The sequence below is a fragment of the Pteropus alecto genome, unplaced genomic scaffold, assembly GCF_000325575.1.
Source record: "Pteropus alecto unplaced genomic scaffold, ASM32557v1 scaffold30, whole genome shotgun sequence".
Classification (NCBI taxonomy): domain Eukaryota; kingdom Metazoa; phylum Chordata; class Mammalia; order Chiroptera; family Pteropodidae; genus Pteropus; species Pteropus alecto.
In genome coordinates this window covers 633,760-644,036 of record NW_006429782.1, presented here as the reverse complement: position 1 = coordinate 644,036, position 10,277 = coordinate 633,760, and the positions used below count along the sequence as shown (strand labels likewise).

The window sequence follows — 10,277 nt, the reverse complement described above, 5'->3', positions numbered from 1 at the left end:
TTCTGCCCGGAAATGACCCTGGCGGCCGGCAGGTCTTCCGCCCAGCCAGCGGCCGGTACCAGCGCCAGGCGAAACACGATTTGTGTGTCCTGTTGGAGGGGAACCCTGCGGTTGCCAAAAGCAATTGTTTGCACTGGCTTATCAGGCTGCGGGGGGGTGGGGGGGGCTCGGCCGTTCCTGCAGCCTGGGCTGTGACCTGCACAACCCTGACTGCAGGCCTTGGCGGCTCCCAGAGAGGGGTAGCTTGTGTCCTGGCGAACTTTCTCCACAAACTTCTTCCTGTGCCGCCCGCTCCTGCACTCCTCGGAGGGGCTGGGGTCTGCGCGGTGGGCGCCCTGCCACTTTCCTCTTGCTGGTCTCAGGATGGGGGCGCCCCTCCTTTTGCTGCCCGGTGTGGGACCTCGCCCTGCCCACACCCGCACTCCTCCCAGCCTCTAGATTCCCAGGAGGGCTTTATCTAAGGGGCCAGGCACAGGACTGACTGTGACCTTGGACAGCCAAGTGCCTGCCAAGCCCGTCCTGGGAGCTGTTCACTGGCTCTGCCTTCACCTCCCTCCTCCCCGCTGGAGGGCGAGCTGAGCCCTTTGCACTTGCGCTGGGACCTCCTGGGATGTGAAGTGGGCGGAGCGGAGAACTGGGGCCCAACCGCCTGGGCTTCAGCAGGTGGGCCTCGCGGTGGGCAGGGCAGTGGGCAGGGCCGGTGGCATAGGGAGGCCTTCTTACAGCTCACCTGCCAATACTGGGAGAGGCCTGGCTGGTGCCCTAGGGCCAGTTGGTCAGTGCCCTAGGCCAGTCTCTCCACCTGTGAGGTGGGGGATACAGGGTGGGGGGCGGGGGGGACTGGGGCCCTGAGGAGCAGCTGCCCTCCTGAGGACCAAGTGACCTTCACCTTCAAGTTAGAAAGCCCCACTTGACTGCCGGTCTCTAAGTCAGGTTTCTACATAAGCCAGGAGCGCATGGGGTCGATATGGTTCTCGCGCTGCCCCCACTGCGGGTGGGTACAGCGTGCTCCTGCATCGGGGGTGCTGCCCCCGGAAATCGACCCTGTGCCCCGGCTCCTCTCAGGGCTCACCCCCAGCTCCTGGAACGGGCTCCAGTCTCTCTCGCTTGGCTGAGAGTGGGCACCAGTCCGTCGGCGGTTCTGGTGCTGATCCCGTGACGCCATGCTGCCATGCACGCCAGGCCCCCGCCTTTCAGGAGCAGCCCCCGAGGTAGCCCCAGAGTCCCATCCAAGAGTCTGGATTCCAGCACCGGTCTATCTGTGTAGCTAGTCAGCCAAGACCCCCTGCTGGCTGTCCTGGGGGCCTCTGGGCATAGTTTCTACCAGAGCACTGACTGGTGGCAGCAAACGAGCAGGTCCCAGAAGGTCGCAGAGCATGCCGTGACAGAGTGGTGTCAGGTGGGCGAGGGCCCCCTTCGTTAGCGGGTAGTGTCCCTGTAAGAAGGCACCCATGCTTGAGGCGCAGTTTGCACACGCCAAGGTCAAGTTAGAGGGCATTTCATCACTGAGAGCTTTTTCATGCTCCGCTGGAGACACAAATGGCCAGACCCGGCTAGAGGGCCACAGAGCACTGGCGTAGGGCTCCTGGTTTCCTGACGGATCAGCAAAGGTCCCAGGAGCCTGCAGAGATGCACGGTGTATGATGTGAGGGCCGCATGAAGCTGGGTCCCTCGGTGTCCCTGGAGGGGGACCGAGGCGAGAGAGGCCAGTGGCCGGCGGTCCACAGCCAGCCAGACAGCAGCAGCCCGCGCCCAATTTCAGCTCCAGCTCACGCCTGGACCTGTGTGCGGGGGCCCCCCCATCCAGGTGCCCCTTGGGGTGCAGGGCTGGCCCTGAACTGTCCCGTCCACCCGGGTTCGCAGGCGAGGTCGGGACCGCCGCACCTCCCGAAGTCCCAGGGGAGATGGGGTGGGCCCACCCTGCATGGGGCCCTGGTGCCGAGGGGAAGCGGCGTTGGCTCCCGGGTGTAGCACCGCCAGCCGCCCCGATGGTGTCGCCATCCCCCATGCAAGCTGCATTTGGCCCCGGGAGGACCCTAAAGGTCCCTGTAAAAAATAAGTCACGTTTTTGTCTTTTTCGCGTGGGCGGTGAAAACGCACACGTCCAAGCTGTGACAGGCACCTGATGGGCTTGCCCCCATGCCCCACTCCCTCGTATGGGGGACAGCGGGGCTCCCTCTCAGGCGGCCTTGCTTTGGGGTGCAGGGCTGAGTGGCTCCAGCCCTGCTGGCTGCACTCAGGCCACAGGGCAGTTGCTCAGGCACCGCAGCTCGAACTTGGGGAGCCCTTGGTGGCACCGCATGGAGGTCTTCGCGGTGTTTGGTTTTCTGTTTTTTTTCATCGACCGTTTAGAAACGTGAAAAGAGTTTTTCTCTCGCTCAGGGGCGGCCTGTCCCGCAGCCTGAGCGCACCTGTCTTTTTGTCCCATGGGGGCTCTGACCCGCCCTGTGCTGCGGACGTGTCTGCTGTGTCGGTGAGTTACTGTGTGCCACTGGGCGTGCTGAGCCCAAGGGCGTCTGGAGGGCACCACGCCGGAAGTGGAGTTTCTGGGTCAGAGGGAGCGTGCGTGCGTTTGACATCGTCCGTGCAGGCCTCTGGCTCCCCAGCCTGTGCGCCGGTGTTGACAGCAGCTGTGTCCCTACCACCCCTTCCCCATTAGGCTGGTGTCATGCCCGCCGTCTGTGTCTGGGAAGCGACGCAGTATGATGTGCTTGGCCACCCGGGCCGTTCCCTTCCCCTTGGCTGCTCTGCTCCCTGTGTGGCCGGGACCTTGGCAGAGGGGTGGTGGCTCTGTGAGTGGACACCAGTTTCCAGGCCGGGCCTGGCGAGGCTGGGCCCGCCTTGCTGATTGGCGGGTACTCGGGTCTGGGTGGTGAATGGTTGGGATTTTAGCACGTGGAGAACCAGAGGCTTGGACTGGCCGCCACAAGGTCCCAGCACCCGCTCCCGTCTCAGGGTCGGGAAGGGTTCCGCCGTGAGACTAGACGGGCCGGCTGCCAGAGGCAACAGCAGGAGGGACGGCTCACCCCAACTCACGTCCTGGGCGCTGACGGGTGTGCTGGTCCCCCCGGCAGGGGCGGGGGCACGGGCGGCACTCCCTCACGTGGAGGGAGCGCGGCGTGTGCAGATGGTGACTCCGTGCCCGTGTGCCGGGTGTCACAGCTGGACCTGCCCTTTATTCCACGTCTACCCTGTGGCTGAATTATAGTTTATTTTTTTAATGGCTTTCTGAGATATAATTTTAAGTAGCATAAAATTCACCGTTAACGTTCAATTCAGTAGCATTTGGTACTTTCACAGATTGTGAAATATTCACTCCTACCTTTTTCCAGAACATCCCATCACCCCAAAGAAACCCTCGTCTCCAGTCACCCCATCCCCTCCCAGCCCTTGACAACCACTAACCCACTTCCTGTCTGTGGACGTGTCCATTCTGGACGTGTCATGTACGTGGAGTCACAGCCCGTGTGGCCATGTGTCCGGCGTTCCTCATGAGTGTCGTGTGTTCGGGGTCTGTCCTCGTCATGGCGAGTGTCATCGCCTCCCCCTGCTTTTCATGGCCGAGCAACACTGTCCCGTGTGGATGGGCACGTTGGACCGAGGATGGACGCGTGGGTTGTGTCCACCTCGGTCAGCGTGAATGCTGCTGCCGTGGACGTTCGTGCACAGGGGTCTGTGATGGCTCGCGGCGAAGCGAGTTCCCCGGATTTCAGTCCCCTCCTGCCTCGAGGGCCCGGTGCCTTGTGTTTAGAGGCGTCAGGAGGGTGGCCACAGCGGCGGGGATGGGGCCGTCGTGCTCAGTGTCCCTGTGGCAGAGCCGCCATCGGCCGAGGTCTGCCCCCATCTGGAGGGAGCAGGGTGGGTGGTTCACGGCCTGGGGGACCCCGTCTCCCCTGGCTGGCCAGCGAGGCGGCCACTTTCCGTTCCTCTGCGTGTGTGACCAGCTTCGCGGCCCCGGCTCTGTGGTCTCCCTCTGGTTAGTCGCTGAGTCACCGACAGACCTTGGCCGGGGCAGCGCCGGCGGGCAGGTCTCGAGCAGCAGCCGCAGCCGCCGCCTCTCTGGCCCGGAAGGCCCGCTTCCTCCCTCACTTCCTGCCAGCCGCTCGGCTTCCCGTTCTCTTCAAACGCTCTCCCTTCCCAGGCACAGGGGCAGCTCGTAGGAGCCGTCGAAAGCGGCAGACGGTGACGGAGGCCCCTCGTGCCCCTGCCTCTGTGTTAGCTCACGGCTCAGGCCGTGCCGACTGCACGCCTGCAGTGACCTTGCAGGTCACTGTGTCACCGGCTGCACACACAGTCCCGCCGCCAGGGCACGTGGTCCCCACCACTGCTGGGTCTCCAGGAGGTGGACGGCACGTCCCTCTTTCCCGGTGTAAGCGCCGGGGCTCGCAAGTGTGCACAGAGCGCCTTGATCCGGGAACTGGACGGATACCGCCCACCTCCATCCCTGTGGGCAGCACATGAAGCTTGTGAACTGTTTTTGTGGTTTTTGGTTTTTTTTTTTTTAAGAACACATTTTACTGACATCAATAGGGGCGCTTAGCTGTCTCGCTGCACAGGACAGTGCATCGTCATCCGCTTCGCGTCAGAATTCGGTGACAGTGGGCAGACGGGGACACAGCCTGGGGGATGGTTCTGGGCCTGGGCTGTCTCTGGACATGGGGACGCAGAGCTGTGGGCCTGTCCCCTTTCCAGTGAGGACCTGGGATGTGCTCCCCCAGAGCCCCCGGCTGGCAGCGCTGCAGCTGTGCGGTCCTGGGTGGTGCGAGCCGCGTGCACAGCTGTGTCGGCCTTGGCAGTCAGCCGCGTGGAGCCACTGCTGCCGTGCCCGAGGGCCCGTCCTCCGTGGTGGACACGGGGCTGCTTCCCACTTGGGGCGGGGGGCGCTGCCGCATGCATGCAGCTCTCCTGGGCACGAACCTGGAGCGGAATTACTAGGTCAGTTGGTGGCCGTTCAGCCTTCCAAGGGGCCGCAACCAGCAGCCCCCAGCTGTGGGCCTCTCTCCCGCTCAGAGTGCTTGGAAGGCCAGGAGCAGAGCAGGCAGCGCTAGGCCTGGCACCCGGGCCTGGCCCTGGGCACAGGCCGGCAGTGTGGTTGGTGCCAGGTGGGTGGGACACGGTGGTGTCCTCTGTGGCGGGGCTGGTGGGGCTGCCTTCTCCCCGTGCCTGTTCCCGGAGCAGCCGAGGGCTCCAGGGCGCCGGGAGAGGAAGGGAGCCCTCGGTGACCGGGGTGGGCCCTGCGAGCCCGACTCGACGCACAGGGGCCCTCACACTGCTGTCCCGTGTGGCCTCCCAGCTGCGCGTCTGCGGTGGATACGCGTGTCCCCGTGAGGCCCCTGCGCTGTCCCTGTGCAGACCAGCACGGGGCGCGGCAGCGGGGGCCCAAGGGCAGGCCACTTGCACCCAGGCCCTGGCTGACGCCCCGTCCCCTCTGCAGGGAGATCCAGCTCCTGCGGAGGCTGCGGCACAAGAACGTCATCCAGCTGGTGGACGTGCTGTGCAACGAAGAGAAGCAGAAGATATATCCTCGGCCAGGGGGTGCTGCGCCGTGGGCCCCTCGTTCCCGAGCCGGCCGGGGACGGCTTGCCCCTCTGCTCTCTGTCGCCCACGGCCGGCCGCGGGTGCCGCGTCTACAGAGGGAGTGCTCTCCGGCCTCAGTCTGAGTGCACATCTGGGGCCCCGTGGCCGGCATGCCCCTGCCTCGCATGTGGGGGGTGGGAGCTTTGTCACCCTAGAGGAACACGGGAATGTCCTCGGCCTTAGCCCTTTTTGAGGGGACAGCTCTCTCCAGAGCATGTGGCCCCAGCTGGCTCCAGCCCCCCGGGGAGGCATGTGAGGCCCAGGTCCCGCTGAGAGGCCCGCACTGACTCGCTGGTGCCGGGACAGGGTTCCCGGCAAGGCAGCTCTCCGTGTCTGTCTCGGGGCTGTCCCCGGGGGACGCACAGCCAGGGGTGGGGGCTTCAGCCTGACCCCGGGCTGCCCGGCCCAGGCTCACGGTCCTCCTCCCACTGCCCTGGGACACGTGGCCACTTCGGCTCTCCTGGCCCCGCTGCCCGGGTGTCCCACCGCCAGCACCTTCGGGGCCTTCTCCCAGCTGTCCCCATGAGCACCTGTCCCCACGAGCACTTGTCCCCACAAGCACCTGTCCCCCGCTCCCCAAGGGCAGGCCCTGCCTGGGGGGGGCCCGGCCAGGCTGTGCTTTCCTTAGCGCCGCACGTATATGGTCATGGAGTACTGCGTGTGCGGCATGCAGGAGATGCTGGACAGCGTGCCGGAGAAGCGCTTCCCCGTGTGCCAGGCTCACGGGTGAGTGCGGCCGCCGTGCCTTCCGCAGACCGCGGGCTTCCGAGGCTCAGTCCCCTTCCCGCGGCTTTTTCTCATAATCAGTGGATGGGGGCTCACACCTCAGGGCTCGGGGGCTTGGTTTGCAGCACCTCTGGCGGGCACCCCCTTCTTTGCATAAACCCCGGCCCCAGTGTGCCCGCTCCCGAAGCTGTGGGACCTCCTGCTTCGGAAGTCCTGACAGCGCCTTGTGCAGCACCCCCGGCGTGTCTTGCCCTCTTCCCCGTTGCCGTGGGAGCAGCTGGCCTGGGGCGTGAGTGCAGGGGAGGTCGGCGGTCAGCCTGGGCCCCCGGGCAGCTGCATGGCCATCTTCAGGCCGGCGCGGTGGGGCGGAGGTCTCATGACCCTCGAGCTGATGACGGGGTATGAGGAAGGGCTGCCTGGTCGGAAGAGGCAAGTACAGGGCCAGGCAGCCTGGGCGGGGGTGACCGCAGCCCAGCCCCAACCAGGGCCCTTGGGCCCCGATGGGCTACCTGGCCCGTCCTTGCGTTTTGCCCCACCCCAGAGGCCCCAGGGCTGACCCTGCTGCTTGACCGTAGGCGCCACTGTGCCCCACAGGTACTTCCGCCAGCTGGTGGACGGCTTGGAGTACCTGCACAGCCAGGGCATCGTGCACAAGGACATCAAGCCGGGCAACCTGCTGCTCACCACCAGCGGCACGCTCAAGATCTCCGACCTGGGCGTGGCCGAGGTGGGGCCCGCCCCGGGGCGCGGGGTGGCCGGGCCTCCCTGAGGGCCGCTCCCTGAGGCCCCCGGCTCCCCCGGCTCTGTCACAGGCCCTGCACCCGTTTGCTGAGGACGACACGTGCCGGACGAGCCAAGGCTCCCCCGCCTTCCAGCCGCCCGAGATCGCCAACGGCCTGGACACCTTCTCCGGCTTCAAGGTGGACATCTGGTCGGCTGGGGTCACGCTGTAAGTCCCCCACCCAACACTGGGGCCCCTCGCTTGCCCACCCAGCTCAGGCTCCAAGCTTCTGGAGATGGTTCCTCCTGTGGGGAGGTCGGAGCCAGAGCTAGCAGCCCATGGGAGCAGCTCCCCCTCAGTGTCGCAGGCCATCTCTATCCTCCCTGGTCCACAGCTGACCACACACGTCCTGCGGGCACGTTCTGGCCCGATGCTTTACTCGGCTTCTCAGACGGCCAGTCGCACACGCCGCCCGACCTGGCCGTCGGGGCGCACCCCGGGCACTTCCGTGTTGGCCCTGTGACTGGGCTTCCGAGGCCACGGTGTGGACTGGCCGGCCATAGCTCCTGGGTCCAGAACCTTCCGTCCCCCGCGCACCCGTGCTGCCACCGGCGCGGGTTGGCATCCCATTGAGAGGGACTGCGTGTAGTGCCTGACCCGCCATCCTAAAGTGTACGGTCCAGCACTTTCCAGCATTTCCAGTGGCCCAGCCACCAGCCTTTATTCCAGAACCTTCCTGTCCCCCAAAGGGAGGCCCTGTGGGTGGGAGTGGTGTGGCTCTTGGGCCGGCCGCTTCTGGGCCAGGGCCACGGGACAAGCCCCGCCTGACCGGCCTCTGTCCTCCCGCTTGGGGCCAAGCTACAACATCACGACGGGCCTGTACCCGTTCGAGGGCGACAACATCTACAAGCTGTTCGAGAACATCGGGAAGGGGGACTACACCATCCCGGGTGGCTGCGGGCCCCCGCTCTCCGACCTGCTGCGAGGTGAGGCCCGGGGGACGCGGGCGGGTGCCCCCTGCAGCCCTGTGCCGCCGGGGGGTGGGGGTCGCAGAGGGCTGGCCCCTCGTGGCAGAGCCCTGTGTGCCGCCCACTGCCCCGGGCCTCGGTTCCCCTGCTCCGACCCCCTCGGGAACGTCTGCCGGGTCTGCGACCGGTGCAGCAGGCGAGGCCGTGCGCCCACAGGGGGGCCGGCCAGGTGCGTGCACAGGCGCTGGGAGCCCCTCAGGATGCTCGGCTCGAGGGAGTCCGGATGGGACAGTGATGAGACTGTCCCCGGCCCAGCGCAGGGCCAGCGCTGAGGATTCCGCGTGGCACCGTCGCGGTTTCTCTCTCTGCCCTTGGGCTCTGGGCTGTGACATCGTGACCCAACGCACGGTCTGCCCAGCGCACAGCCAGGAAGGTCGAGTCACGCTCCCGGGCCACCTGGTGGCCGAGGCGGCTGGCGCTCGGTGCAGGACACCCCCAGGCTCCTCCGTGCCCCAGCGACGGGCGTTAGGGGCTGTCCTTCCCTAATGGGCACTAGTCGGCCGGCATTTTCCTCACGGGAAGCCCATGTCCCGTGGAAGGTGACCGTTGCTGCCTGTCCACTCGGTGATTTCTGAAACGGCCCCACGCAGGGACACCCGTGTCCCCAGATGCAGGCGGGGCAGCCCCACCCCTCTGTCCCCCGCCGGCCGGGGCCCGTGGTCCGCTTCCCCCCACACTGCCCGCCCCAGCGCTCAGCGGGGAGGTCCTGTCGGCAGGATGGGGCGTGTCCCCATGAGTCTCGCGGCTCTGGTGTCTGGTGTCTCAGAAGCCCTGGCACGCAGGGAGGGCGTGTTGCTGGCAGCTACGCCGGGTAGAGAGAGATGGGGACCAGGACAGAGGAGGCAGAAGCTGGTTGGCCCCCCCAGCACCCCAAGCTGCGAGGCCACCAGCGTGACCCACCCCCCCCCCCGTGCCCCTGGGACCCTCAGCTCTGGCCTCCCTGCCAGCATCGCTGTATCTTTCTGAGAAGGGTGCCTCTTATGGGTGCCGCTCAGAGCTCAGCTGACCCGGTTCCTTCTCTGTGTCACTTGGAGGCACGGCTCCGTCCCCCACAGGGAAGGGGACAGCGAGGCCATGGGCTCTGGGCTCTCTTGTGGCCTGAATGTGGCCTTGCCACATGGGTCAGGTGGTCTGTGGACAGGTCTCGCCCCTTCCGAGTGGGTTTCCCTGTGGGACTTGCCCTGGGTACATGAGCACCGGGCGTGGTGCCCTGGCTGCCGTCCTGGGCCAAAATCGCCACCAGCCTCGCTCGCTGGGCCAGCAGAGGGTGGCCCATGCTTCCTTGTCCTGGAGCGTGTGGACGGCAGGCGGGGCCCATGCCGCGGGCATGGGGCTGCGTCCGCCCGGCCGACTGGTCTTGTGGAAAGCAGAGTCTCCCGCACCTTCCCAGCCACGCTGCCCGCGGGGCATTACGTCGGGCTCTGAGAGCCGCATCCACTTGGCTGCGGGCCCAGCTCTGCCCAGCTCTGCCCAGTTCTGCCCAGCTCTTCAGGACGGAGCCCGCAGGGCCGGGCCGGTGCTCACTGCCTGTGGTCTCCCATCAGGGATGCTGGAGTATGAGCCGGCCAAGAGGTTCTCCATACAGCAGATCAGGCAGCACAGGTGCGTGTCTCCAGGGGCCTAGCTGGGCAGGGCCGGTGAGCAGAGCTGGGTGCCTGCAGGCCGTCCTGACGTGCAGGCTTCCACAGCTGGTTCCGGAAGAAGCACCCGCCAGCCGAGGACCTGGTGCCCATCCCGCCGAGCGCCGACTGCAAGGATCGGTGGCGCGGCATGACGGTGGTGCCCTACCTGGAGGACCTGCACGGCGGCACCGAGGGCGGGGACGAGGACCTCTTCGACATCGAGGACGACGTCATCTACACTCAGGACTTCACGGTGCCTGGTGAGTCTGGCGGCTACAGTGGCTTGCTGCCCGGCCTCGACGTCTTCAGCATCCCTGAGTCCTCGGGGCAGGTCCAGCCACACCGGCAGGAGCAGGTGGGGACCTCCCGGCTCCGCGCCGGTTCCTTGGACTGCGGACCGCATCCCGCCTGGCGGTGAGCGAGGGGGAGGCCCCAGGGCCGCTGTCGCCCGCCCTGACGCGAAGCCTTGCTTCCCCAGGTGGCGAGGAGGCATCTGAGGCAGGGCTTAGAGAGGAGCGAGGCGCCCGGCACAGCCAGCGCACAGGCCTGTCTGCAGAGGACGCGGAGGCCGGGGTTGCGCCCAGGCTGGAGGGGCCGCCCCAG

The 10,277-nt window shown here is 66.6% G+C and overlaps 1 protein-coding gene across 1 annotated transcript in view; it reads left to right on the top strand.

Moving 5' to 3' along the window:
* Positions 1-10,277, top strand: part of STK11 (serine/threonine kinase 11) — a 14,244-nt gene that overhangs the window by 1,044 nt on the left and 2,923 nt on the right. Inside the window, exons 2-8 of the mRNA XM_006904052.2 lie at positions 5,435-5,518; positions 6,214-6,303; positions 6,898-7,030; positions 7,116-7,252; positions 7,883-8,010; positions 9,597-9,654; positions 9,741-9,934. Of these exons, the coding sequence (XP_006904114.1) occupies positions 5,435-5,518; positions 6,214-6,303; positions 6,898-7,030; positions 7,116-7,252; positions 7,883-8,010; positions 9,597-9,654; positions 9,741-9,934 (824 nt within the window). The remainder of the gene's footprint in view (positions 1-5,434; positions 5,519-6,213; positions 6,304-6,897; positions 7,031-7,115; positions 7,253-7,882; positions 8,011-9,596; positions 9,655-9,740; positions 9,935-10,277) is intronic.